Source organism: Odontesthes bonariensis, chromosome 9 (genome assembly GCF_027942865.1).
Source record: "Odontesthes bonariensis isolate fOdoBon6 chromosome 9, fOdoBon6.hap1, whole genome shotgun sequence".
In the NCBI taxonomy this organism is placed as follows: Eukaryota; Metazoa; Chordata; class Actinopteri; order Atheriniformes; family Atherinopsidae; genus Odontesthes; species Odontesthes bonariensis.
Genome location: NC_134514.1, coordinates 27,306,843 through 27,334,703, shown reverse-complemented (window position 1 = coordinate 27,334,703; position 27,861 = coordinate 27,306,843). Strand labels below are relative to the sequence as shown.

The 27,861-nt window shown below is 46.7% G+C and overlaps 1 protein-coding gene across 2 annotated transcripts; it reads right to left on the bottom strand.

The window, feature by feature from the left end:
• Positions 1–1,037: 1,037 nt before the first annotated feature.
• ssh2a (slingshot protein phosphatase 2a) lies at positions 1,038–27,100 on the bottom strand. 2 transcript variants are annotated; one of them, XM_075473907.1, is made up of 15 exons: positions 26,910–27,100; positions 24,245–24,288; positions 11,038–11,150; positions 10,680–10,744; positions 10,213–10,334; positions 9,760–9,825; positions 9,554–9,619; positions 8,955–9,149; positions 6,836–6,929; positions 6,532–6,660; positions 5,629–5,675; positions 5,052–5,198; positions 4,766–4,966; positions 3,762–4,671; positions 1,038–3,173 (listed from the first exon to the last, which is right to left on the bottom strand). In XM_075473907.1, exons 1-15 carry the CDS (start codon positions 26,970–26,972, stop codon positions 1,593–1,595), a joined length of 3,843 nt encoding a protein of 1,280 aa, XP_075330022.1. In that variant the 5' UTR covers positions 26,973–27,100; the 3' UTR covers positions 1,038–1,592. The 2 variants fall into 2 exon arrangements, with proteins under 2 accessions (XP_075330022.1, XP_075330021.1); XM_075473906.1 differs by lacking the exons at positions 24,245–24,288; positions 26,910–27,100 and adding an exon at positions 16,039–16,609.
• Between the last annotated feature and the right edge of the window lie 761 nt (positions 27,101–27,861).

The following is a 27,861-nucleotide window of genomic DNA, read 5'->3' as shown; positions in this document are numbered from 1 at the left end:
GAGGAGGGGTGCCAGTCTCGGAGGACACATGACACAGCTCTGGTGCATCCTGCTTCCCTGTCACCACACACATTCAGTCATTTATGGCGCATTTGTCTTGTCCATGATCAATGAGCCATTTAAGTTAAGACTGCTCTCATTAATACTGTTAATTTCAAGGAGACGGCAAAGATTGGCAGTTCCATGTATGCTGTTCCCCCATCTTCTCCTCCTTTCCTCCAGTCGGCGGCGATGGGAAAAGGAGTGGACCCACTAAGTGAAGGGTCAGAACACTTTGGTACGCGGTATGTTTTATGCTTTTCATTAAAAGAATTTAATTTTCTTTTTTTTTTTTTGAGCGTTGAGCGCATGGCTGCGTGAAGAAGGACGAGTAAAAAAAGTAATTTGCCCCAATTCATTTTAAGATATTCATCAAGACCTTCAACCCTTTTTCACTGGATTTAATTGGCTAAATAATCAGTCTTTTCAATAAAGATCATCATTTTTTTTCTACTTAATTATCAGGCTCGTGCGCCTTGATGTTTTAGTTACTTCCAGCATTTCTTTCAGAAGTCTGGTCAAGTCCTTTAATGTCGCTCTGTGGCTGCTTTGCGCGTCTCAGCGGGAACTCCGGGCGGCCCACGTCTCAGCGTTTAATTACCCACATGAAACGGTAGGTAAAATGTCAGCCTGAAATAAGCTGCACTGAACACCCATCGGAGATCATTTCCCCGCGGAGACGGGGGTGACGTGTTCAAAGAAAGAGTTACTCGCAGTTTAAAATAACAGTCTGGATGTATTTCTGTCAGCTGGAACGAGACGAGCCTGAAATACTTTGCGGCGGGTTTGTGTGTGTAACCGTCCAAGATTGTCTGGTTCTTCCAAGACAGGCTTAAATGTGAAGGTCAGTCTGGCCAGCAGGTGGCAGTAAATTTAGTGACCAACGCATCATCAGCTCAGATGTAAGAGGTGCAAAAAAAAACAAAAAACATCTTCACTGCAGTCAAACCAAACTTGCCATATTTATTCTTTTAAAAAAAGGAAACAACAACAACATATCAGCTTTGTCCTGGTTTTAATTAAAAATCTGAATAAAGATATGTCGTTGCACTTTGAAAACATAACCACAGAGACAAGTTTACTGAGAACAGTGCAAAAAGAATCCTCTCCGGAGTAAGAAACAAGATTTCAAATAAGAAGAAGAAAAAAAAAAAATCATCTCAACTGTAAAGTGCATGTTCTGAGAAAAAGCCCCTCTGGTTGTAGTTGTATAAGCTCTGAACAGGCACCGAGGGTCACACGCTGGAAACAGACGCTTCTTTAAAAAAAAGAAAAGAAGAAGAAGAAAGGGACAAACACTTTATGGAGTGCATAACCTGCACTGCTTCAGTCTTAAGTTTGGACATTCATATTACATCACTGTACAGACAAACCTGAACTCCAGTTGAAACAAACACATCCAGTGGTTTACATGCAAACATAGGTTCACCATTCATGCCTCACACACGTCGCATACGTTAGAAGTTACACCGAAGTCGACCCGCTCCACACTCGCACGCCTCGTTCACACGCGCACAGCGCCATCATGTTCCTTTCAGTCCGTTGTGCTGAGGTCACATGGTGTTGTAAAGCAAAGCCACAGCTCGCTGCTTTTTCTCGGAGGAAGCTTTCCGAGAGCGTCTCGACGAGTGTCCCCTGCCCTGCTGACGGGAGGTGGAGACGCCGCCGTCCGGCTCGTCCCGCTCACCTTTGTCCTCTTCCGAGTGACCGTGCGAGGAGGAGGAGGAGGGGGGACGGGGGGAGGGTGGCGAGGACGTGTCGTCGCTGGACGTTCCTGCGTTCTGGGACAGCACTTTCTGCTTCTTCCAGGTGTCGTCATGCTGACACTGGGACAAGGAGAAAGAATTCTGGGAGTGCGATGATGTCGTCCTGGTGTGTGGCCTCAGGTCCAAGTCGCTGAGGTCGTTGGCTGACAGCTCCAGACAGTCAAGTTTAGCTAAAGAGGCCGACCTCTTCATGAGAGACGGGGGCGTGAGGCCCGCCTGGCGGATACGAGCCTCGAGCTCCATGGCTCTGTGCCATCCCGCCTGCTCCGTGAGGCTCCGCCCCTCGTGTCTGCCTCCGAGGCGCTGCTCTGCCTGTTCAGAACGCGCCCCTTTGTAATGTCCCGGCTCTGTGTCCATAGCGTCTTTCAGCCTCTGTTCCTGTGCTCGGCTGTCTGCCTCCAGGCAGGAGCCCTCATGAAGGAACGCCTGCAGCTCCTGCAGCGTCTGCTGGATCCGCTCCAGCTCCTGGCTGCCACGAGACAGCCGGACCTGGGCTTCACAGTCGGTGCCACAGCCCTGTCGCCTGCATTGGGAACTGGAGTCCGGTCTTTCATCGGTGTCCGACTCCTGCACTGTCGCCCCGTCCAGTGAGACTTGCTTTGAAGCGGCTTGGGATACGGCCTGACTCTGCAGGTTTTGGCTGAGCAGCTGGCCCGGTCTTTGGGACTGGGCTGAGGTATCTAGAGATGCTTCTGCTAAGTAACTAGCTGAGTCCAGTGATGATGTCACAATATGGCTATCTATAGATGTGTGCATAATGATCGGTATAGCACCAGACACTTGGCTGATATGTGAGTTTGGGGTGCATGAAGGCTCTCTGAGGTCGTCCGTGCCTGAGGAATCAAGTCTTTGAAGCTCCTTTTGAGTCCCTGCATCCTTCTCTACATCTTTGGATTGAGCAGAAACCGCGAGATTCTCTCCCTGAGTGATCCTTTGCTCTGCGGGGTGCAGAGGCGAACCGAGAGGAGGCTGCTCCGTGCTGGGGGAGTGCAGCGGGGACCGCTGAGACGCTGCCATCTCCAGCTCCTGCTTCAGCCTCTCCTCCAGCTGCTTGGTGGCCCGCCGCACAGACCCCGCCGGCCAGTCGCACGGCAGCGTGGAGGGAGATGTGGGCTGCGAGGGCGGAGTGAAAGAGCCGTGCGGGAATTCAGAAGCCTCCGTCCCCTCCTGACGCTCCGCTCGGACGAGCTGAGGGCTGTGAGAGGATGGAGGGAGCGATGAGGACGAGGAAGAGGAGGGAGTAGAGGGAGAAGCAGCATTGTGGGATATGGCTTCGATCTCTGTGACAATATGGCGGACTGATATTCCGTTGTCGTGGTGAGCAGGATCGGGTCGGTCAGGGCTGGCTTTGTCGGAGCCGTCGTCAGACTGCAGAGACAAAGAAGCAGAATGCATCAGTCCTGCCGTGCAGTGACAGCCTTCCATTAATATGCACGATCATTAACGAGCAGCACTGCTTCGATCATTTTAAACGGAGAAAATATCGTCTGTTCTCTCGTGTTCCAGCAGGTGTCACTGTGATTCAATTCAATTCAATTCATTTTTATTTATTTAGCGCCAAATACAACAAATGTCATCTCAAGGCACTTAAATAATAAAGTCCAATTCAAGCCAATTGGAATTCAATTAATTGTAATCATAATTATTTCTAAAATAATCCAATTCATTCATATAAAGCCAATTCAAAAACAATTTCCTAGCCAAGGAAACCAACAGATTGCACCGATAAACTCTGGTTTCTCAGCTCAGTCCATTTGCCGACTCTGGTTCAGTCTGATTAATACTGCAAAATGCTTCTCTATGCAGTGATTCAGATAAGCTGCCACTTGTCACAAACTATCACAGAACAAACAATGCTGTAACAATCCATTTGAACTGGGTAACAAGCAGCTATACAGTAACTGACGACGCTTTCATGGTAAAAATTAAAGACCCAAAGCAGACTGAAGCCTTTACCTGACTGGTCCTGTTCCCCTGCTCCTCTTCCTCGCTGACTTCTGCTCCTCCCTCGGCGAACAGGGGCGTCCGTTGCTGCGATTGCTCCGAAAGCGTCCGCGTTCGGCCGTCTTGTGCCAGGCCCAGGAACTTCTCCCTGGCTGTGAAGAAGTCGATGCTGTCGGCGCTGTGGTTGGACGACCCGTCGGCCTCGCCGCGGCTGTCCAAGGCGCTGCAGAGCTGCGGCCCGCTGGGGTTGTTGTTGTCGTCGCTGGAGGCGAGGGTAAGAATCAGAGAGGGAGGGGGGGTATTCGCGGGGCTGAGGGGGGTGCGTTTGCCACTTGTGGAATCTGACAATGACCCATTGGTTGAGTCCGAGTCACATGATCCCAGAGAGAGGGGAGAGGTTTCTCCTGAGCCGCCTCTCTCGGGTAAAGTGAGGGACAGCTCCGGCACTGCGATGGACAGATGTGTGGGAGGACCGCGGCGAGCCCGCTGGGGTTCGGGAGTGGGAGGCAAGATGTGGAGGGACGGCGGAGGGTGCGGCAGCGCGACGGGCTCTGTGACGGCCACGCTCGCTGAATTGTCCAGCCTTTCCTCGGGGACGACGGTGGCCGCCCGGGGTCTGGGGAGAGGAAGCAGGACGGGGTCCTCGCAGTCGGACCCGGCCTCCTCCTGAACCGGCGACTCACACACACCGTTTGAGAGCGTGTCGAAGGCGAGCGCGCCGTTCGCTTTGGCAGAATCTTCGGGTTGGGCTCCGAGTGCCTGCAGCACGGCCACGCCCAGGAAGTGATGTAAGGAGGGGGAGGAGGTGTTGTTGTTGTGAGAGTCGGCGCGGCGCAGAGAGGGAGACGAGGGTTTGCACTCGGGGCGATCTGATAGGTCGCTGTCAGAGTGGGAGCGCCATAGCTTATTATGTCTTTGTTTGCTGTGGAGGAAAAAGGAAGCGGGAGTGCGTTAGACACAGAACGCTTCGGAACAATGAGCAGACTGTACAGATGTGCGTGTGTTTGAGAACGCACCTCGCCAGCAGAATTCCCTGATACTCCTCCAGCTGTTTCATGAAGGACGGGTTCGGTTTGGTGACGGCACGCCGCTCTTTCACATAGTCAAAGGCGGTGTCCAGATCCCAGCCGTACTCCTTCATGGCATAGGCGATGACGGTGGAGGCAGAGCGACTCACGCCCATCTTACAGTGAACCAGACACTTGGCGCCGGCTTTCCTGGAGGACGGACGGAAAGGAGGCTTCTTTAGAACAAACACTTTCAGACACCAAAGACAACTTCAGGAGTGTGACAGACGCCTACCTGGCTTTGGTGATGAACTTGTAGGTTTCGTTCCAGTACTCCAGCAGGTTGGTGGCCTCCTCGTCGTAAACTCGGATGTTGTGGTACTCAAACGTTCCCGGGAAAAAGTTGTCAATTTCCCTGGTCACATTCAGGATGTAGCGCACTCTGAAACAGAAACAGAGAGGAACTTTGACATGCCGTTCCAGGGTAGCTTATGTTTTTTTTTGCCCAGTGGACCCCGTGTTCTCACAGATGGAAGTGGAATGATAGATTGCCCCTTTTAATACATAAAGAGTAATCTCTCCATTTACCAAAATCCAGACAGTATGGCCGAGACGGTGCATTCAATGATTTAAGAGTAGGGATAAACCAACTGCGAAATACAGACATTAAAATGAATCATTTGCCCGATACTGATCGTACTTTCACACTTTCCCAGTCAGTTTGCAGGCAAAGCCAATGCAACACGACCAGGACACACCAGACAAATATCAGTTGATGCCATCCTTTATTCTCACTGCAGCCAACCAGCTGCATATCGGCAGATATATCTGCGCATCCTTCCAGAAGAACAATAAAGGGAGGGATCTCTTACCCACTGTTCTGCAGCTCCTCTAAGTTGGAGGCATTCCACTCAGAACCCTACAGAGAATACAGGAGAAATCAGGACAACGTTTTAGTCTGCATGCTTTCTCTGCGCAGTAATCACACTCAGGACAAAACTTCACAGATAGACATCAGAGGACTGCACTTTGAAGCGGTTCAACAATGCCTGCTTATCTGGCTTACCCAACCCTAACAATGGAGATCTCGTTTGTTGGTACTACGCTGCTGGCTATCAACTCTTTAAGTCCACCGAGGTTATCTGCCTCTTGATGCTGGCAGCAGATGACCAACTAAAGTTAATCTATTTTAGCAGGCTGGAAGGCAACACGTGTGTAAATCTAATAGCACCCGTAGATTTAAGGTTTTATGACTGTATATTGTATTGAATAAATGCAACGCAGGTGTATTTTTGATTCAAATGAGGCATAAAAGAGATACAATTGATCAGCACTTTGGTGAGTTTTTATAAACGCATACACCATATGAGAAAAAAAAAAATGGCCAGGAAATCTTTACAAATCAGCGACGACTTTGACAAATAAAAATAAGAAATGACATGTTTTTGTATAGATCTGTATGTGTGTAACAGTGCTGAAATGACTTTCTATGTATCTCCCTGATAAAAAAAAAGAAAAAAAAAGAAGAAATGTCAGTCTTTAAAAGTCAGCCAAACAAAAGCTTGAGAGCAACCATTCTCTGTTATTGGGCTGCGTAAGCTTTCCTAATCTGCTCCGGAGCAGGTTGGGTTCTCACTCTAAGTTGCCACGGGGATTTCCCCCGATAAGAAGCGAAGCAGCTTGGTGATGCTGAAAACCCCCGAGTCGAGCCTGAAGTCACCTCAACACTAATCCTGCCCCGTAGTAAAGGCGCCCCGGGGCTCTTAGATTCTTACCAGAAAGACGTGATCAAAAATTTCTGTGGGGCTGTCCATCTGCCCCAGGATGACGATCATCTCGTTGTCGATGAACTCTTTAAACTCCCGCAGGTTACACACCATCTGCATCTCCAGCTCCGTCCGGATCTGTGAAAGTACGACAACGATTCAGGCAACGTCGGAACTGCTCGTTCAGGATTTTTGTCACAGAGATCATTAAGCAGCAACGGTCTGAAGATTAAGATGGCACTAGAGTCGGAATGTGCACTTTATAAACCGTCTCTTAACAGGCAAACGGCACGACACGAGGAGAACAACTCACCTCTTTGCAGGTGACGTTCTCCAGGTCTTTCTGCATCATGATTTCTCTGAGGCGCGTCTTGATCAGCCTCTCGGTGCGTTCCCTCTCCGTGGGCCTGTACACACGGACATGTCCATTGAAAAACACCTGTAAAGCATTTTTTCTTCGTCTATGCGGGGTAAAAAAAAAAAAAAAAAATTTAATTAAAAAAAAGACACAAAGAGCCACCTTCACAGTGGCCGTTAACGACCCTCGCCTTCTGTTCATTCATTCATTTTTACTGTCTCAATGAGATTACTTGTTCCCCGAGAGAATTGCCACTTTGTCCGATTCTTAGAAACTGGAGAGGGAACAGAAAATTTGAGCACGGCCCGTCAGCGATCCACAACAAAGTCCTCTTGTAGAGAATGCCTGTTGTTGAGCCTGGCTCTGTTTCTAAGCACTCTGCTGGGGGACACATTTAGCCTTTGGACGTCACGCTGATGATACCAACAAGTGGCTTAATTACCTCCCTGGAGAGAAGAGCCCAGTTCATCCCCGAGCTTCTCCTTCTTATATAGTCAGATTTTTTTTTTTTTTTCGTTTTATTTATGGCTTCTTCTGGTCTATTCAGTAGTGTAATATTACACAGTTGTGTGGGCCAGAAGTCACATAAGGGGAAAGCGTGTTGACCTCAGCTTTTCACCCTTATCAACAACTCAAGGTTTAGTTACCGACACGCTACAGCACTTTATCACCGCAACAAGCCTCAACTTGCCCAAAGATGGCCTGAGAGCGTGACGACTACTCATGGAAACAGACGGAGACGAGGAAAAAAAAAAAAAAAAAAGCTTGTACAGTAAGTGACGACACGAGGACCTGTGCTAATGTGTGCATAAAGAATGGACCTTTAATGACACTTCCTTGAATTTCAGATGGATGAGGGGCTTACGGGAATTCACAGTAGCGCCCATAAATCAAACACAAAAACAAGGTTTTATGGGGGGAAATAAAGTGATATGTCAACAAACACTGGCAGGTGGCGCAGCTTTCGGGCAGCCCCAAACACGGACTCAGAGTTTATGGATAATCTTAATGACGAGCACACTCAAGGACAAACGCACCTCAGACGGGCGGGTTAAGGAGTGAAGTATTTCTGAGTCTTGGCAAGCGGTAAAAATAGACGTTTCTTAACTGTCAAGTTTAAAGTTGCTTTATTTTATAACCACCACCTCTTTCTCTCTGCTTGCCACCTGCTTCTGTCTGTCCCTGTCTTGGTCTATCTTCCTATGCGTCTGTCTGGATTTCATCTTTCCAAAAGTAAATCGAGCCAGCTAAAGCCTCTGCTATTTTGGACACTCGTGGATCTCTGAAGTCAGTGTATGTGTGTGTGTGTGTGTGTGTGTGTGTGTGCACGAGAGAAAGACTCCAAATAGGTGGTGCGGCATGTGACTCGAGCAGCAGGGAGGGGAATTTCCCTCGTATCAGTGAAGACATAAATCCAGAAGCCCGTCTCATTCCCCCTTCCTTCTAATACTTCCTTGTGGATCTGTTGACAACTCGGTGTCACACATGAGTAGGTATCAATTTAAATATCCACATATTTCCTCATGCTTTTGTTTATAGTGGTGTTTGTGCACGTGTGTGTGTTTTTATTTTTCACCCTGGAAAGTCATGAGACAGCATTGACCCCAGCTTCAGCCTACTGTCCTTATGCAGCACAGATCGCGGCGCCGCGACACGTGAGGCGAGGCGAGGCGGCGCCCCAACCTCGTGGAACACCCCTGACTTTCTCTGAATCTGTGTTGCAAGCATGTTCTCCGTTTAACACGAGTCTGAAGCGCATGTTTCAGGTGAGAAGTTCACACCCCCGCAGACAGATAAAACCTTACGACTTTCCAGAGGATCTCTCGCTCTACATGAGCTCGGTTTAAAATGAGGGTCATTTCCTGATCGTTTCGGCGACTTTAGACACGTTTGCAGGTATTCAAAACAACATGTCTGTTGATACGAAAACTATTCCGAGCAGCGCATTCACTCTACGGGAATTTTGCACCACGCTACGGCTACAAACGGCTGCAAATGACTTCCTGTGTGCAGTTCCAACCACCTTGATGTGCCGGTGTGTGCGTTCTTGTGGTCACGCTTCGCCTTTACTCACAGGTCTGTGAAGAGGACGGGCGAATTGGCACGGTGCGACTCGACATCCTGCATGGCGTTCCATTCATTGATACAGAACTGGTTGGAGGAGACCCTGCTCTGGTAGTAGCTGACCCAGGTCAGAAACAGGCTGCCTGGGTAGTAGTTATGGCAGCGAGCGACCTCACAGGCTTTGTGGAGGGACTGCAGGGCCGACCTGAGAGGCAAACGTCAAAAAAGGAAACGATTGGCACCCGAGCAGTTGTATACAAATGGTTAAATAAACAATTGAAGAGAAGGACTGAACGAGTACAGCTATCCAAAGACTTAACACTGCAATATAATTTTAGGTGAATAAGAATAAGGATGTTGGAGTAAGAAAGGGAAAACAAAATGAAGCAATGAGGATGCAGCACTGGCATGTGAGGGAGAGATTAAGGAGAGAGTGGAAAGGACAGAGATGATAAGGCAAAAAGAAAGAAGGAAAGATAAGAAAAACTAACAAATAAGAGGACAGAAGTCAAAGTGAAAAGGGGCGGTGCACTGAATACATAATGTTTAACCTTAAGATAAACTTCAAGCAGAAAGAAAGAAAGAAAGAGAGAGAGGGAGGTTGCTCACCACATCGCCTGGACTGAAACCGGCTTGAAGACATGGACTCTGTTCACCGTCGATACACTAAAGCCGCTGCGGAGATGAGAGTGGCGGGTTAGAAATGGGATGTCTGGTGAACAACACACCAGGCGCGGAAAGAAGTCATCGAAGCGGTCAGTCGGTTTGCCCCGGGGAGCACTAACAGGAAGTACAACGTAGGAGTCGCATCTTACCCGTCTCCATCCAAGTGGATCAGAGTGTCACTCCACAGAGGTAGAACTAGCCCCACAGTACAGCAGCTGGAAGAAAAAAAAAATCAATAAACAAATAAGTTGCATTAGTCTGACAGAACACACATGGCAAACAGGACAGGACAGGACAGGACAAAGGATAGGAGTGGGACATAATTGCGCTGACTTCACAGTTTACTCTGAGAAACTTTCAAAAGGCCACAAAAGGCCATGCGGACCTATCTTATGGTGTTTTCCTCCCTATAGACATTTCTGACTTAAAACATTATAAATAGTATATATTTTATAATATTTCCAGACAGCACAGTTACAGACTGCAAATGAAATCAAACAGAATGCAAACTCCAGAAGAAAAACTACATCATCAATATTATTGTACAGTCAAAAGCAATCTCTGCAACACATGGGGGGGTCTGCTGTTGCCGTGGCACTGACCTATCAGAAGAGACAAAGTCCATGCCGAGCACGATGCTTTCCTCCGTGTCCTGTCTGCCGTTGGTGGAGACCACCACCAAGTAGCGGGTTACCTGAGAGTAGGCGCTCTCCAGACGCACAGCCTGAGACGACAGGAAGAAAAAAAAAAAAAAAAAGGGGGAAAAGACTGTTAAACAACTCAACAGCGTCTTCTTTTGCCTCCTTCAGGAGCTTTCACGGGCCTCGGAACGAGAACACTTACTACTCCCAGCCTCCAAAAGGTATTATTGTTGGTAGATTAGAACCACTGGTGTTTCTAAACACAAGCCAAGTTTCAGTTCTTTGTACTTGCCAACAAAGAACTGAAACCAGGCACTCTTGAGTATATGCCCCCCTGACCGTGAACCTTAGGTATCACGCGCGTGTGTGTGTGTGTGTGTGTGTGTGTGTGTGTGTGTATACACGTGTGCACACGGTATGTTACTGACCAGTCGGATGGTATCCTCGGGGCGCAGCACAGTGAACATGGTCTGAAGGTGCATCTGAAGGTCACCTGGATAAAACAGGAGTCAGACGTTCGCATTTAGTCTTTTTTAGTAGTAGACATAAAACCCATGACTGTGCATCATTCCACCTGAGGCAAGAAAATAAGAGTCTCCTTCAATTTGGCCTACATCGAACCTAAACTCTCAACACGTGACGAACTTTAAATATATTTAGCAAGAGGAGCGAGAATGATCAAGCGTTTGCTTTGATGATGAGCCAAATTCGAATCAAAGATTCACGACTCAATCTTAAATTCAGGAGAGGTGGAGTTGCGTGGGCGCTGCACGTGCAAGTCTTTACCCGTGTGCTTGTTCCTGCGCTGGCTGATAGGAGGTGCAGAGTTCGGCGTGGGGCTGCTACCCCTGGGGAGGAAGAGGGCTGCACCTTTCACTGTGAGGAAGCTCTCACTGATGCTGGAAGGGAAGAGAAGGGAGAATGAGGCTTGAATAGAAAACAGAAACACACAGAGCTCCTGCCAAGTTCTCTAATTATCTTTGATCTTTGGTGTTACTCAAGTACCCATTTAAGTATGCCGCATTTGTAACCACTTGTTTGCACCCGTGCTGACCCTTAACTTCTCAAATGGGGGACAGGAAAAAGGCGCGTTTTGTCGCGCGCTTCTGCCAGTGTCACAATGCTCCATTCTGCTTTTCTGAGGTCTGCGAGCTCCCGAAACCGGAGCCGAAGATCCAAGGCCCGATGTGAACTCGGAACACAATGTTCTCTGCTCCTCCACACAGCTGGATCACACTCGCAGACTTACTCACACTAACAGCTGCCAGCAGGGAGGGATGAGCGAGGACGGGGAGGAAACCAGGGGTCCCAGGAGGAAGACGGAGCCAGTCCCCTCCTCCACAATGTTTGAAAAGAGATAAGAAGCTGGCCTGCACACAGCACCAAACGCCACGGCACGTTGCGTTAAACGGGGTTCTGTTCCTCTCTTAGACGCTTAATTTCATTAACTGTGACTGAGGTCACTGCATCGAGGAGCAAACATAACAGACTGAGGTCAGTGTTTTAAGTGGAAACCAAACAGGCTCACGTGTATGCATACATCACACAAAACTATCGCAGTACAGGTTGGAAGACCTCCTTCTGCAGCCGACTAAAGGACTAACAACTGTACTTATGAGTGATGCAACTTGGACAGCGGGTGCCTTTCTGGCCTTTCCTAAGAGGAGGAAGAGAAAATGATGAATATTTCTGCAGGGAAAAATAATACTTGAAAACTTGACTCGAGTTTGAAATAGCTTTAAGAGGCCGAGCAGAATTCCATCGAAGTAACAAAAACGCGCTGGTTTTACTGACTTTGTGGTTTGGGCCAAACTGATGGAACTGATTCGTGATAATTAGTAAAGTGGGGGTCTTAAAAGATTGCCAGATTTCTAGAGAAGTTTTCCCACTTTAAACCATTACTACCGGATTCTTTAACTGTTGTTGTTTTTTTATATATATATTTAAACTTTCAGCGAAATGAGGTGAATGTTTGTTTTAAGAGGTCAAACATAATAACTTTAGTCAAAGTTTAACCTCACTGCAGTTTGTCCAAAGCAATATAGAACACACTCTGCTACTGTTACAAGAGGAAACACTGATTCAGGGAGTAGGCAAACCTGTTCTGCTAAAAATAAGGCTGGTTTCGTAGCCTTTGGGGCCAGGATTAATAAATAGGAGGTGATGACATCAAAGCCACGCATGTCTTTTGAAGTTATGGAAATGTTTGGCTTAGATGCTAGAGGTGCTTGGATGGTAAACCACCGTGTTAGATAATCTATCTCGCCGTAAGAAGCCAGCGACAAATCGAAACTCAGTGAACCTAACTTTAGTTCATTGACAGAAGTCTAGCGGCGTTCTCTGTCCTTTTGCTTCCTGTCATTCCACTTTCTGTCCGCAACTTCATCTCGGTGCCATCCGACTGACCTTCCTGAGTTCTGCTGAGAGCACAGACGCCGAGAATCGGGGGGGGGGCATAGACATGGGAGCGTAAACAAAACTGCAGCTTTGTGCCGAGCTCATTTCCCATAACCCACCCACCCCTGACCCAGCTGTTTCCTCTCACTCTCCCCTCTGTTGCCTCTGTTCTTCTACATTTCTCACTAATTCATCCTTCTTCTGATTTCCGTCCTCCTTTCAAATTCCTGCTGCATCATCCCCTGCTGCGCTGGCGCACCCCGACTCATGGCGTTGACCGTGTATAGCCGGCTCCACGGTGCAATGTCACTTGAAATGCAACACCGCTGCGTTTCCCTGACAATCTTGCATGGAAGGCCACGCACACGCAAACACACACTTTGACGGCTGCACACTGACACACGGAGAGAGAGAGAAAAGTAAACCTGACAGTTGGAGAGGAGGGGGCCGTGAAAGACTCAAATACAGTTGCTAAAAATACTGTAGTCCTTTAAAAGTCTCAGCTATTGATAGACTGTATTCATAAGAGCACAGTCGCCTTACTGTACAGAGAAGCTTCCCCCTCGCACAGCGGCGAAGGCTCACTGTAGTCCAGTAGGTGCACTGATGCGACTGGTCTCAGGCCGCTGAGAGAGCTACATGTACGCACGACCGTGTGGAAACATACGATGACACAGGGCTGCAGAGATTGATCAATTAATTCATCAGTGAGGAAATATTTGACTTCTGATCATAAACAGTTGCAGAAGTAACTTCAAACTTCCAAACAGAATAGCACTGTTTTTTGGACAGATATTCAAGTAAGACTTTGTGGCCGAGTGAGGTGGGTCATCTTTTGGCTTTAAACCAGCCCCGATTTTGTACTTAAGGAAGGCGGTAGGCACTTGTCGGGGCGACAGTTACAGACACAATCATCACTATGTAAGGACCACTCCACATAGTGGGCAGATGACTGGGAGACCCCCTCCTCCAGCCCGCGTCCATATTAGTCACTCTCTGGAGGAGAGTGGGATAAATATAGGGCCTTGCTCTATACAGGGAGCCCATGCTAAGGCCTTATGAGTTTGCACCCGGGGAAAGATACATCCATGGGAAAGACAGGGAGTTAGCCGGAGTGTGTAAACGTGTTCAGAGGTGCACACTGCTTGAAATAAATGTGCCACAAGCAGAAGACAGTGACGGAAGGATTGGCAGTGGAAGAAATTAAGTTTCTCGCATCTCCCTCTTCAAACACTCTCCACTTAACGGTGAACAAAGGCCACTAACAGCTACTTCAAAAACTTAAAATTCTGAAAGCAACTGCTGGACATGTGCAAAAGAAGCGGGTTGCTGGAACACAAGAGGTCAGGAGTGATAAAGACAGAGGGGACAAACTGGGTCAAACTAAACATAGACTTCCATTATCTGTCATTGATGCCAGTTAACCGACAGCCCAGGCCAGCCGTCTTTTTCATGAGTGCGTGAGTAAGTACGGCAATAACCGTTAAACATCAGCTGGTCGGGATCACGCTGATTTACTGGAGCCAATTTGGAAAAATTTACACAAAGTAATGGGAGTTGCACCCTCTTAAATGCATCACGCGCGCAGCATGAAAACAAGCACAAGCCGTGACCTACATCCAGCTGCCCGTGTCCTTGTTCACACAAACCAATGCTTCACTTCTGAGGCCTCACCTTCCCAGTTTTCTTTGGAAAACACATGGTTAAAGCGGAAGAGAGGTTTACCAGCACTTCCGAAATTGGTGGGAAAACAATGGCGCTCCAGATGCCTTGTAGCCACAGGTAACACTTAACTCCAGCGACAGCCACAAGGCTTGTAATTACTCTTGGATGTGCCGGTTAAGCATTAACCCGTTCTGGCACACAGAGGAGTAAAGCTAAAAGCATGCACACTGGGCATTACAAATACAGTGTCCAAATCTGCTGCTGTTCTGCATGTGAGCGCCAGCAGACAATGTGTTATGCAAAGCAGCTTCCCATCAACGGTCCTTGCGCAAACCAACATTTACCAAAAACCTGTTTCTTTTTAAATGTAGCCACAGCCTTAATAATCCCACTTACTCAGTAACTTCACCACAATGTCACGTGTGAAACAGCTGGACAATAACGCAATCCAGACAAACCATACCCTCGACTGTCCTGACAGAAGGGCCCATTTCTTATGCAGGGCACAACCGCTCACTGACAGCTGAACACAACCGCAAAACACAAGACGCTTCGACACAAGCTGGGTTTCATAAACGATTGGTTAACGCTGATTTCGGCAGTTTTTAAATCCGTTGACAGATATATCTTCATTGATTTATGCTTTTTCTTCCCCAACTTATCTGAGGCAGTTCCGCAGGAGTGCTTGGAAATGCTGGAACAGACTAGCCTTTGATCTGTCCTGAAGGGCAGATCACATGTACAAGTCAACTAAGTCCTTTTTACATCTCAAACACAAACAACTCTGCCTTCAAGTCTCCAGACACAAAGACAGCACAAGACTAAAGCAGGCAACATTCAGCTGAATACTCAACAATGGCCATCTCTGTATTAGTCTTATCAATGAATTGCAACCTTGAGTTGTAGAAAATGGGTTGGAGTTAAAGTGAAACTCAGTTATTGCTTCTTTCCTTCTTATTTCATCTGCCCCAGAATCCAAATGTGTGTCTATCTCCAAGCAATGTTTTCCAACTGACACACAGGTGCCAGACATTAGCTAGAGCTGGTAGAAATTCCACCTTAACAACTAGAATCATTAAACCAAACACTCACGTGTACAAACAAACTCTATCCCACGCCTAGATAAACCAAAAACATGGTAATGTAATCTTAATATGGCAGTCAGGAGACGTCTGCCAATCCAAGTCCAGTTTATGTACATGTGGAATCCCTTTATGAACCCTGTGCGTATGTGTGAACCAGTGGAACAGGTAGGATGAGTCACAGGAAACAGGGTGCTTTATGTCTTAGTTAGGTCAAAAGGAAGCACTAAAGATGAGTAAAGCCCTGCTACAGCACCAGGAAATACACTCAGGCCTCGTATTGCAAAACTGCTGCAAGTTTAACATCTTACTCATAGCGTTACACTCAATCTTAAATGTAGGTCATAAATTACTACCAACAGATACATTCAGACACAAAATGGGGAACACAACCTACATTCTTAAGTCATATGAACACTAAATTAATCCAGCTTTCGGGGAGAAGTTTCATGCCTGAATTAATCTTTAGAAATGAAGGTGTGATTATGTGGGATCAGGATCAGAGACACTGCTACTATAAGGCCACTTTACTTCTCCTTCTCCTGTCATTTCTATCAACTGTTGTAAAGATAGAAACCGTGAACAAACTGTGACCTACTGTAGAATGTTTCCACTCTCACACCTCTCTACTCATTGAACTTACAGCTGGTTGATCTGATTTTTGGACACCACGGCGTCGTCGCTGAAGTAGGGCACCATCTTAGCCCCGCAGCAGGAGCAGAAGCTGGCCGCCGACGAGCTGTCGGAGCCGGACACCGTGCCGAGGGTCATGCCGGACGGGTGGACCGCAGAGGGGGTGGTGGGGGGCGGGCGTCAGGTGCTCTCAGTCGAAGGGACAACTCTTACGTTTTCTCACACTGTCGTGTGCTCCGGCAACACACGGAGAGGCGAACGAGTGTCTTCTGTGGATTTTTTTGTGCTGGTCAAAGTAACAAAATATCCCGCGAAACGACAGCCGCGGAAAGCCAGATGTTTCCAAATCGTAACCGTGTTGTAGTTAATTAAACACGGCGCCTATATCTTGCGCTTTGTGCTCCTGCCCCCGACAATAAAGTCTGGCTGTCCACGGTTTCCCAAAAAAGCGACGGAGACTCCCATGTTAGACTGGTTTCTGTGCCGTTTCCTCCACATTTTTCATCCCCGGTGCGGCAAACAAACTTCTCCTCCGCGTACAGTACTGAGACATATAACTTCGGCCAAACTATCACCGGAGAAGTCAGAGGAGGGAGGAGCTGCAGGCACGTGCTTTTGGGAAAAGTGGGGAGCCAATGAGGGGCAGGAGGGAAGCACGACCGCCCACACCGACGGCACCTCTGCATCGACGACTGACAGAGCAAAACAACTACGAAACACTGGCAAGCCAAGAGTAGTGTTTACATCAGCTTTCTTTTATGAGACCCTTTGGTCCCTCCTCTCTGACTGTGTGTGTCCTTATCAGGAACATTTTGACAAGGAAACAAACGGCCTGTGTTTCATTAGAAACTCAGGTGACTTCATGGCACATGATTGCTCATCTATATAAAACATAATAAGATGAGATAAGATACGTCATGTTAGATGGATAAGCAATGCCTGTGATAAATAACCATTACATCTTTGGATATCATACTGCCAGCAGTCCAGCAGCCGATCAAGAGCTGGAGAAACAGGACAAACGAGGGGATGTGATTATTATAAAGCTAATGCAATTAAATCAATTAAACCAACATGAGCTTTTAGTTTTGCAGTCAGGCTTCAGTCTTCTCTCCACCCATTTCTCCTAACGCTCAAATCTTGCGGTTCGCGTACACGAGAAGCGAGAACAAATGAGAAAAAGGCCGGAGTTATCAAAAACTGAGCATGTACTATCTATGTGGAGCGGAGATATGGCGGAGCCAGGGAAAGTCTGGGGGAGCAGTGACCCTTCACATTACGCCGGTCTGAAGATATGGTGTAGAAAGTGAGATACTCGGTGCTGCGGGGAAGGCTGCATTGTGTTTGGACTCCTTTAATAGCCTCATTAAACTTCTTATATAACATGCGTGGTCCTATGTAAGCTGACAACAATTTGAAAACACAGTAAAAACTACAGACCTCCTCATCATATTCACACCAGTGCGTGCCAAGTGTTCTAAACTGTAAACCAAAAACATGTGCAGCAGACGACCTGTGACTCTAAGCCCCGCTGGGTTTAGAGAGGCTTTGCTTTATGCTTTTGACAGTTTTCCAAAGTGGAGACGTTTCTCCGTGAGAGGTTTGATGGAGAAATGGGGCACTGTTAAAAAAAAAAAGCTGTGATACGACGCAGCTTTGGCTCAGTGATCAGGACCTTTACAGCCCGTTTGTTACTCATTGTTTCTCTGTGAGGTCTGAGTCCATGTTTTCATGAGGCCTTCGTAAACTGCCTGTTGTTTCGCCGACTCCTCGTTTGGACATGGTTTTTGGCATGAAAGTGGCATTTCTTATCCGTGTGTGTATCATTTGACAGATTTCTTCTCACCATTTTTAAAGCATTACTCACAATTACTCGCCTTATGAGGCATCTTGACCAGGTCAAGATGAAGCCTCTAGAAACAACAATCCAGATTCACATAGTTCATGAGAGTTCCTGGAAACGGTCACCATAATAAGACATCCATCCAATAAGGTTTTAGCTTCTTCACTGGAGATTTTGAACTGGAGCTTTTTTAACCCCGAGCCGTACGTGCGCTCTGCCGAGTGCTGAATAGATTACATCACAAATGCGAGACGAACACCTGTGCCCTGCATCTTTGCTTTGTCTCACCTTCTTCTGAGACTCTATGCGTCACTCAGCCGGTTGTCCGGTGAGCTCTGAGAGCAGCTCTGAGAGCAGCTTTGAGCCCCGCCAGAGGCTCAGCACGCAAACACAGACGCTGCAGTGCTCTTGTCATGTGGTTCCGTTTAGTGTCATCGAATTTACCAGCACTCAGTGGAAACTTATTTGTCTGTGGGCTGGTAACATGAGAACATGACGGGATGTGTAGCCGAGCGCTGGACAAGTTGCACAATCGTCTTCCGCAACATGCCTTCCTTTGTCACTTGCAGGGAATGGGAAGAAACATGAGGGTCAAGGGTGCCAAGTGTGTGTGTGTGTGTGTGTGTGTGTGTGTGTGTGTGTGTGTGTGTGTGTGACAACTCTACTGTTCTGCTGCTGAAGGATGCCAGCAGTTCAGCATACTCTGAGGTGGAGATCGGCTACTGTTAGCAATCCGTGCCCACCTTGCGTCTTTGAGAGTGATTTATAATCTGAACGGCAAGAAAGATTTGGTGCATCTTGGAGAAATCCCGCATTGCCCCGTTTCAAAATCCCCGCCATTTCTGATCAACTTGCAACTGTGGTCAATTGTGGCACATGAAAGTACTTTTTGAGATTTAAAACAAACCAAAAGAAGAAGACGGCCAGGGTTATAACCCCTTTCAGTTCAAATGTTTGCAGACTGCTCATGAATGTTTGCAGACTGGGGGGGGGGGGGGACGACAACAACGACAGGGATCGCTCCTTTCAGCCAGATAAGAAAGACAAAGACGGAACTGTCGGCTAAAGACACGCTGACTGCAAATGTGTTTCAGTAGATTGTGTGAACATGGCACAATCTTAACATGCATCATAGCCACTTCTCCAAAACTGAGTTGTTACATCACAGAATTACTTTTTATTTTTTTGATAAACTGGATGAAACTAATTATTACATTCTTTTAATTGAAAGCTTGAGTTAGTCATTTCAGAGTTCCCTACTGAGGTCAACAAATGAATTTTTGCTGGAAGTGCGCAGGTCAAAATACAAACACTGGGGTGACCGACCCTTTTCTGTCGCTGCCCCCAGGCTCTGGAATAAGCTCCCCGTCGCGCTGCGTCTGATTTCTGACCTGGGCCTCTTCAAATCTAGGCTAAAAACCTACTTATTTAGGATGGCTTTTAATAGCCAGTAGTATGATGGCACTTTTATCTTATTTGCTCTTATTTGATTTTGTTGTATTTTATTGCTTTCACTGTTCTTTTATTGTTTTTACTTATTCTTCTCTTTATTAATTACCTGCTGTAAAGCACTTTGGTACATCGTAACGATTGTTCCTGTTTTTGTGTCAAACTATTGGTTTGCATCTTGCAGTGTAGCCTCTGTGTTTCTGTTTCTAAAGTCTCTGACAAAGGCACGCCCGCCTCCTGAAGACTGTTTCTGATCTGTTGGACAGGTGTTTGAGGGTTTTTCTTCCCCATAGTGAGGATTCTTCTGTCATCAGCAGTGGAGGTCATCCTTGGACTACCAGTCCCTTTGTGATTACAGAGCTCACCAGTGCATTCTTTCTTCTTAATTACCTTCCGGGCGGTTGATTTTGGTAATCCTAAGGTTTGACCGAGGTCTCTAATGCTTTTATTCTTGTTTTTCAGCCTCTTTATATCTTCTTTGACTTTCATTGGCACAGCCTCTCTCCTCATATTGAACAACGTCACCAACAGAGTCCAAATTGTAGATGCAAGCCGAGGTATCGTGGCACCTGAGTAATCGAACACATCTGGGCAGCCAATTGTCCCAAACATTATGGTGTCCTGAAATGAGGAGGACTGTGAAAATGATTCTGAAATAAAGTCTGGAATGTGCCCTTTAATCACGCCTGAATAGTTTGACTTGGGAGCAGAGGGGGACCTCAAAGAAAAACACGACTTTGTCCCAAACATTATGGAGGGGGCTGTCTTTTTGCACTAACTCAGAGCAGGGAGTGCTCTGTGTGTAAGCAGCAGGTGTACTGTAGGAACACAGAGGGCAGGCGTGGCATCCAGCGTCGGGTGTAAAAGACAGAGGACTGCCTCTAAACTTAAAGAGGCATGCCTCCGCATGAGGAGCTGATGTTTAAAGAGCTTCCCCTTGCTTTGGCGTTAGGTACCGCACCTTGCTCGTCTTGTTCCAACCGCAGACTTGTTGAAGCCGCGGCCCGATGAACCAGCTCTTCTAGTGTGCACCTGTGTTAGAACTGATGAGTGAGTCCATAACGTGGATACTATACAATTCTGGAGGAGACTTCTTAAGAAAGTAATTCTCGCTAAGAAACTGTCCTAATAAACTGACTTAGTCTGTTGTAGTTAAATAGGGTCCTCTTGGTGCCATAGGGTGTTAAAGTAAGATTCAATACCTCAAACAACCTGTTGTTATCTAACAGAAACCAGGTCTAATCAAACAACACAATGACCTGTACTGCATTCTGTAACAGGAAAAGCTGCACAGTGTGGACACAATGGACACGCAAGGTCGGAGGGGTGGCTGCTAAATAAAAGCTCTCTTTCTCCACACAGGCTCTTCCCATCCTCAGCCTGCTTTCCACTGCAGTAAATATGATACACCGGTGGCACCAGTGCTGCAACATGTGTAACTTTATAAGCCTTAAAGCAAACAAGTAAGACATTGCTGGTGTAAGTAACCAGTGCGGATGTGTTTTAACAGATAAACCCACACACCTATGTGCCATAGATGACAGGAGCAAGATTAAGTCGTGTTAAAGCAAATAAGCCAGATAAGTGACCCAATTAGCAGGCTGAATTTGCTGTAAAACCAAGGCCGTGTTTAGTTCCAATTCTAAAGTGCAACCTCAACCCCTTGATGAGTGTTGCGCAAAGAAAGCCCACCCTCATCCGCAGACCTTGAAATGATGAATACGCTGGAAAAACAAGTCTATGAAAGATGCAGTCACAGTGAGTTAGAACACTCAGACTCTGAGTTTTGTGCTGTGACACCTGATATCAATTCAGTCGGTTAAAAGAAGAGTGGGAAGCATCGCTCTCTCTGCAGCAGCTTCAGCAAAAACCAACCTCGTCAGTCCCTTTCACCATTCCCCCGATCGTTTAAAGATTCACCCCGAAAAGAAGAAAAAGCTCTCAATGACGGATTCTCTGAACTCCGAAAGGAACACAAAGTTTCTCCATCCCTGTCCTTCACAGTCAGCGTCGGCCCCGAGGCAGCAGTGTGTGGCAGAGATTCATTATTGCACTGCAGCAAGGCTCTACTTCAGAGGTGTGGTGCAGGGGGGTAGAGGCAGCCGTTAGTGTGTGTTCGTGTGAAAGAGACATTGACACAGAGAAAGAGATGCAGTGTATGAGTCAGTAAATGGCTGCCTGAATAAGTGTTAGAGGGAAGAGTCTTAAAAAAAAAAAACTAAAAAACTCTGCACTGCAGCGAAGGCTCCACTCGGTCTCAGTGGCCCCGACATGATACTGCACCCGCCATATGTGGGGTGGGGCGCACACAGTTAATTTGACCCGGACTCTTATGTAATATGCATCAGAGGTCACTCAGCGAGCCACTTGGCTGCACCCTGCATGTCAGCACTCTGAATCTGAAATGTTGAGCTTGGTAACTGAGCCAAATGGGAAAACATTTTACAGTACGGGCCATTAGCTGCTTGTGTGTGTGTGTGTGTGTGTGTGTGTGTGTGTGTGTGTTTGAGCACACACATCCCTGGGTATGACTTCAACCGATAACTGGGACCACATGGCTTTCTAATCACTATCGGGGTGACTTACAGGCATGAGTGATGTCACCACGTTTCCATAATCAAAAATGTGGCATCGCCCAAAATTCTTTCTGGCCCGTTCCACACAAATTTGAACAGCATAGAGTCGTGTGACACGCAAAGGACACTCTCTTTCAGTTCTAAGGTTTTGCATATCAGAACAAAACAAAAAGATGAAGAACAACACACATCACATTGTGCCATAAGCGAGCACGCAGGAGCCGTGTGTGAAACACTAAGCCCACCTCTTACGCTTCACTGGAATTCAAGTTGCTGTTTGTTGATCTGGAGCAGTGAGTTGTTGCCATAGAGTAAAAAACGCCGGCGATGATTTGGAGAAGTGTCAAGAGCTGATTGAAACGCTGTGGCTCAGAGAGACGAGTATAAACAAATGCCCACAAACCTCGAGAACTCGAGGCAGTGTTGAAACACAGAGTGGTTCAAAGTTTCTCAAGCCGAATGTGCTTCGACAAAGTTGTTTAATCATGGGGTGTACTTAGTTTTAACACACTTCTTCTGCATTTTTGCTTAGTCGTTGTTAAATAACGACACGGTACGATAGGTCATGTGTTGTAATACGCCATGTGTTTTTGTCTGAGAGTAAATCAAACCAGCTTTAAAACCTAATAACGACCAGAGTTTTATTTCTTTATCACTATTATCATGTACCTGAAACTGAAAGGGGGTGTACTTTCTTTTTCTAATGACTGCAGGTGCCCCACATCAGATGCTCTGCATATCTCAGGCTACACGCAATCACAGACCGACAATTCTTTCAAATAGTTTGTGATGGTTTTTCAATCTGACAGCCAGCTGACGGAGCCAGGAGAACTATTTTTCCTGCCTTGCAACTCGCATCTCTCTCAGCTCTTTTAGGGTCCGGACTCACAACAAACCTGAGCTCTTTCTCTCTCTACGTGTGGTTTTCCTAACAAATACGTTGCGGTTCGTGTCGAGCTTTCATTCTACCTTCCCGTCAGGGAGGTAACGTTCTTTATGCCTTCACGGGCCAATATTTGATTTGTCCGTCTTGGACTATGCACAACATCTCTAGAGTTTTACTGCATTGTTTTGTTACCGCCAGTACTTACAGCTATGACAAGGGTTGCCATAAAAATGAGTAATTCCTGATAAAAGCTCAAAACAAGAGATCAAATGACAAAGCCAGACTATTTTGATTACCCGACAGACTTTAGAGGAGTCTAAAAAAGCCCCCGACAAAGTCCACTAAAGATGAATAGGCTGGCCAGGCTTTGATGCTCCACTCCCTTTATAATGACCGTGAGCAAGTTTCTCCCATAGAACACTGCAATGATATAACATTTAGAGCGATAAAAGACTGCAAACAGTCAACGCAACATTTCCACTTTCAACACTAGCCGCTTTTAGACCAGAAACCACAGTTAAAGTCTGCCCTCGGTGAAGTTTGTGAATTTTTGAAGAGGGCCTTGGCACCGGGGATTGTCAGAGTCATCAAAAAAAACACAAAGGACAACAACAGCGGTGACGTCCTTGCCTTTTGTGGAGATCAAGATATGGAAGTCAAAAGAAAAAAAACAAACAAAAAAAAGACTCCACCACAACCATTAGGTAGTATCATGCAAATCACCCGCAGTATATGACATCAGAAGCCCGGCCAAATATTTACAAAACGTCCACACAAAGGCACTATTTGTTTTTCTGCCTGAGAAACTCAAATCTATTCAGAAACCCTGTTGCCAGCGTCTCTAGAGTTATGTGGGCACAACCCTCAAATGAAAATCAAACTAAAATGTACAGGGTTTTTTTTTCACCTGCAATTCACAGTGTAATTAAACAGAATAGAGTTATTCCTAATATAAACAGCATTTGTGTGGTTTTCTTGTTGTTTTTAAAGGTGGATGTCCACTATAAGATGCCGAGGTAAAATGGGCTTCGAGGCTACGTGACTGTATGTGAGTCTCATTCAGAAATGAACAACCAAAATATAATTTCAGCTGACTGACATGGACGCAGGTTCTCTGTTTTACCAGGTATACGTCCGTATCATGGAAGTCTGCGTATATTCACTATCTGTGCCCTTTACCAGGTCGAACAAAGTAAGAAACATTGTGGTAATAACACATTATTTCACAACATTTGAAGAACTGTTCAAATGTGTCAGAAAATGCATTTGAGAGCTTGATGAGGGGAAAAAACAACAAAAAAAAACCAAATTAAGCACTGTAATACTGATGCACAGTCTCCCCCTAGTGGCCCCAGTCTCAAATGACAGTTTCTAAAGATGATGTTTAAGGGCAGCATGTGACAGAAAGTGTTATTCATGGAAACTGGAAACATTGTATGAAAAAAACAGTCAGAGGTCTCACCTCCTGGGCTGGGAGCGACGGTCATCGTCACCACTGCCCGACTCCTGCAGAGGAAGACACACAGAAATATTCATCAGGGCTTTTTTTTCTCCCTTCCCATGAGCCTGGTACCAGCAGCGAGCATTTCACAGGGGACAAACTGTATCATATTGGCTAAAGAGATTTTGGTGTCAGTTTCCAACGTACTCTGCATCAGACTCAATCATTCTTAAATGAAAGGATTGCTAAACTGGCAGGCAGGTACTGCGGGATGTCAACGAGGCGCTTTTCATCTGTGACTTCAGTCACACGGCAAGGCTAGCGTGGTATTCTGAGTGAGTTAGAGAAGAGACCAGGAATGAGGCCAAAACAGACACCATCCCGCACCCCACACCATCCATCGCCCTCCGTTCTCCAAAACGCAATCATCCTCCCCCACTGCCGCAGCCAGCCCGGGTTCCACGCACACACAATATTCTAATCCAAGCCTGTTTCTGTAATCCCTCCAAAACTCAGAACTTCCTCTTTGGCATCAATCTGTCAGCCCTGACCACCAGACACACCGAAACACGTGCACAAAAGGGACACTTTAAGGGACAGTTTGAACGGACACGCCCCGACACGGGAATGTTAACCAGATCACGCATGAAGTGATGAACGATGACAAGAGATGATGATGGGAGCTGGATGCAGTAGGTCAGGTCAAGAGGAGCAGAAGCTTGGAGGAGGGGGGGGGGGGGCTCATCCATTCTCGTGCTTACTGCCACAGAAGTGATTAGGCCTTGAAGAGGCAGCTGGCTGAATGATGCTCCCTGCCTCAGCACACTAACCACCTGACTTCAAGACAAAATACTGTGACAGAGGAAAATTCATCGCACCCCGATGAAATTGCCTCAGCAGATACCAAAGGCATATGTGACACCAGTACACCATGACACCTCTGCACAGCACTAACACGCATCTCTGCTGTGTGTAGGGTCTGTATACCTCTCATTGGTGTTCATAACAACATGCCATCATAAAGCTGGCTATAGTTAATCTCCATGGTTACCATGCCACTGCAAGGATGTGTAGGGAGTGGTCATATAGCCAATGAGAACAGGGCATTCTGCTGCTAGGCAGATTAATCTACTACACACTGTTGAAGAAAGGCTCTTCCCCACAGCGCATTGTAAAAATAATGCTCAAACTAAAATCGAAGACTGACAAAATGTTTAGAAGGCAGCAAGCAGCAACGAAAAAGCTGAGCGCAGAGGCCAAAGAGCCAGAGGCATTCCAGCTCCGAGCCTCATGAGTGTTTGTCTAGGAGTGTACTCCCTTTTCCATACACTGCTTTGGTATGCTGTCCCTCTCCCAGGTTTCTGTCCTGTTCTCCCTCTCAGCATCAGACATCTCACAAGAGTGCTCACGTGGCTGCTTCCAATCACAAACGGGTCTTATGACAAGCAGCTGGTAACCTCGGCCTGGGGTATCTTTCACTGCCTCATACCCACAGTCCCTCACTACTGAGTCACATAGTTCACCATAAGTAATGTGTTATTATAACTCTATTAATTCGTTAACTTGGCACGGAACGAGGCAAAGTTATACTGGATGCGTTTAAATGTCGTGGGCTGCTGTTGTTTTCAAAAACGGCCAGAAAGTTGCAAAAAAAAAAATCACTTTTTTGTCAGTCGCCCCCCCCCCTCCCCAAATTAGTTTTACCATCACTCCCTGTTCTACATATCTTCAATGGCAGTTTCCCTAATATATGATTTGCTCATGTGATTCTCCATCAGGCCGGCTCTTATAGCCACAACACAGTCATTCCCTTTAGGACACTGAAGCTCCCATTGAGCTGCATTTGGCAATACCCTGCACCACGTTGCTTTCATTAGAGGTCAGGATCCTCAGTCATAAGATAACATGCAGTATCTGTTTCAGAAAACAATCTGCCAGGCTGGCCAACTCCGGTTCCAACAGTTTTCACTCAATACACTTTATCCTACTCAAGTGGGTGAAGGCATGTCTTATCAACGGTGGCCCCACCACCACCCTTGCCTCGAGGCTGAGGCCAGGGTGTCAGAGAGGATAACAGGACGGGTCCCACAGCCTCCAACAGGATCTGACAAGCCTGTCACACTAACCCGCTTTCCCTCCCAATGGCTCCACTAACCAAGTCAACTTGGCCATTACTGATAAATAAGACTCGGGCAGAGAAAGGCGTATATTCCATGTTTATAAGCACAGAATAAATCTGAACAGTGATGGCTTTTACTGTTAGAACAAAGTTCAAACAGCGAATAAAAATCACCACCATTATCATTACTGTCATTATCGTAGAACAAAGCTAAAATGCTTTGTTCAACCGGGCTCCTTGGAGACTTCTTGGGAGGAAGTGAGTTAGCAAACATGAGCTGTAAATGCTAACATTATGAAGCCAAGTTACTTACCCAAAACTTCACCCTTTTACTAGAAAGCTAAGTCAGCATTCTGTTCAAAATATAGCAAGTTGTAAGGAAAACTTCTAGGCCGCAGCAGGGCTGTAAGAGGTTACTTTTTTTTGGGGGGGGGTTACAGTTTAATGCTAGCAGCTAGCTCAGTTAGCCACCCATTTACATTTACCCTAAGCAGAGAAGACCAGGGCTAACGGTGGGTCTTCCTGTGACCAACTGAGCCAAAAATGTCATACCAGTTGTCTACTTACAGACACACAGGGGCTGGATGTAGTGCTCGGCGTCGGAGACCGCTGGACGGTGACCAGCGCCATCCCGGCTGCTGCAGCTCAGACCCCGGTCACCTCGGAGAGTAAGACACCGGGATACCGGACATTATTTTAGGCAGGAACTACAGTATGTGCAGCACCCGAGGTTAGTTCTCTGGAGGTTGCTTGGTTGCCTTGTTGGTGTCAAGCCTCAAAGAATAATAATGCATATCCGGTCTTCACTCTTTAAAAAATAAGGGTTGTAATCAGAAAATGCTGCTGTAACTAATAAAAAAACATTCATTCACGCTGTATGAGAGCTAAGACTGTATATCGTAGCCATTAGAGCCATAAAAACGGATATTATATCATATAGATTACTAATTTAGGTAGTCTTCTTCGGAGTAAATCACTGTGGACTTTTATTTTGGAGGAACAACCTTTAACTTCCTTTTCGTGTTAGCTTAAAAAACTTACCTGCCGCGCTGGTGTTATGCGCATGCGCAATCATAACGAGCTGTCAAACGTCTTACTGGTTCCTGGATAAAAACTCCCCATTCACTCGAAGGTCACTATGCATCGATCTGTTAAACTATATTTGATAAAGGATCAATGCTATAGGTGACTATAGCTAGCGCGCGTGACTATAGGTCTGTGTGTGTCTGTGTATGTGTCAAGCATTTGACAGGCAAATAAAGCATCGTGAATAATGTGCGTTCATCTCTGTTCCTACACAGAATCAGAAGACCTGAGCTCTGATCATTGTGTATTCCTCTTCGTCTGCACACCTCCCCTGGGAGATGAGATGTGGTGGAGGGGCAGGCTGTGAAGGCGGGGGTGGGGGGGTGAAGGATGATAGTAAAAGGAGAGTCACAGGAGGGTCAGGAAGAGGAAAGAACCTGAAAGATGTGTGGAGATAACACGGTCCCATATCTTGAAGGGCCTTGAAAACCTT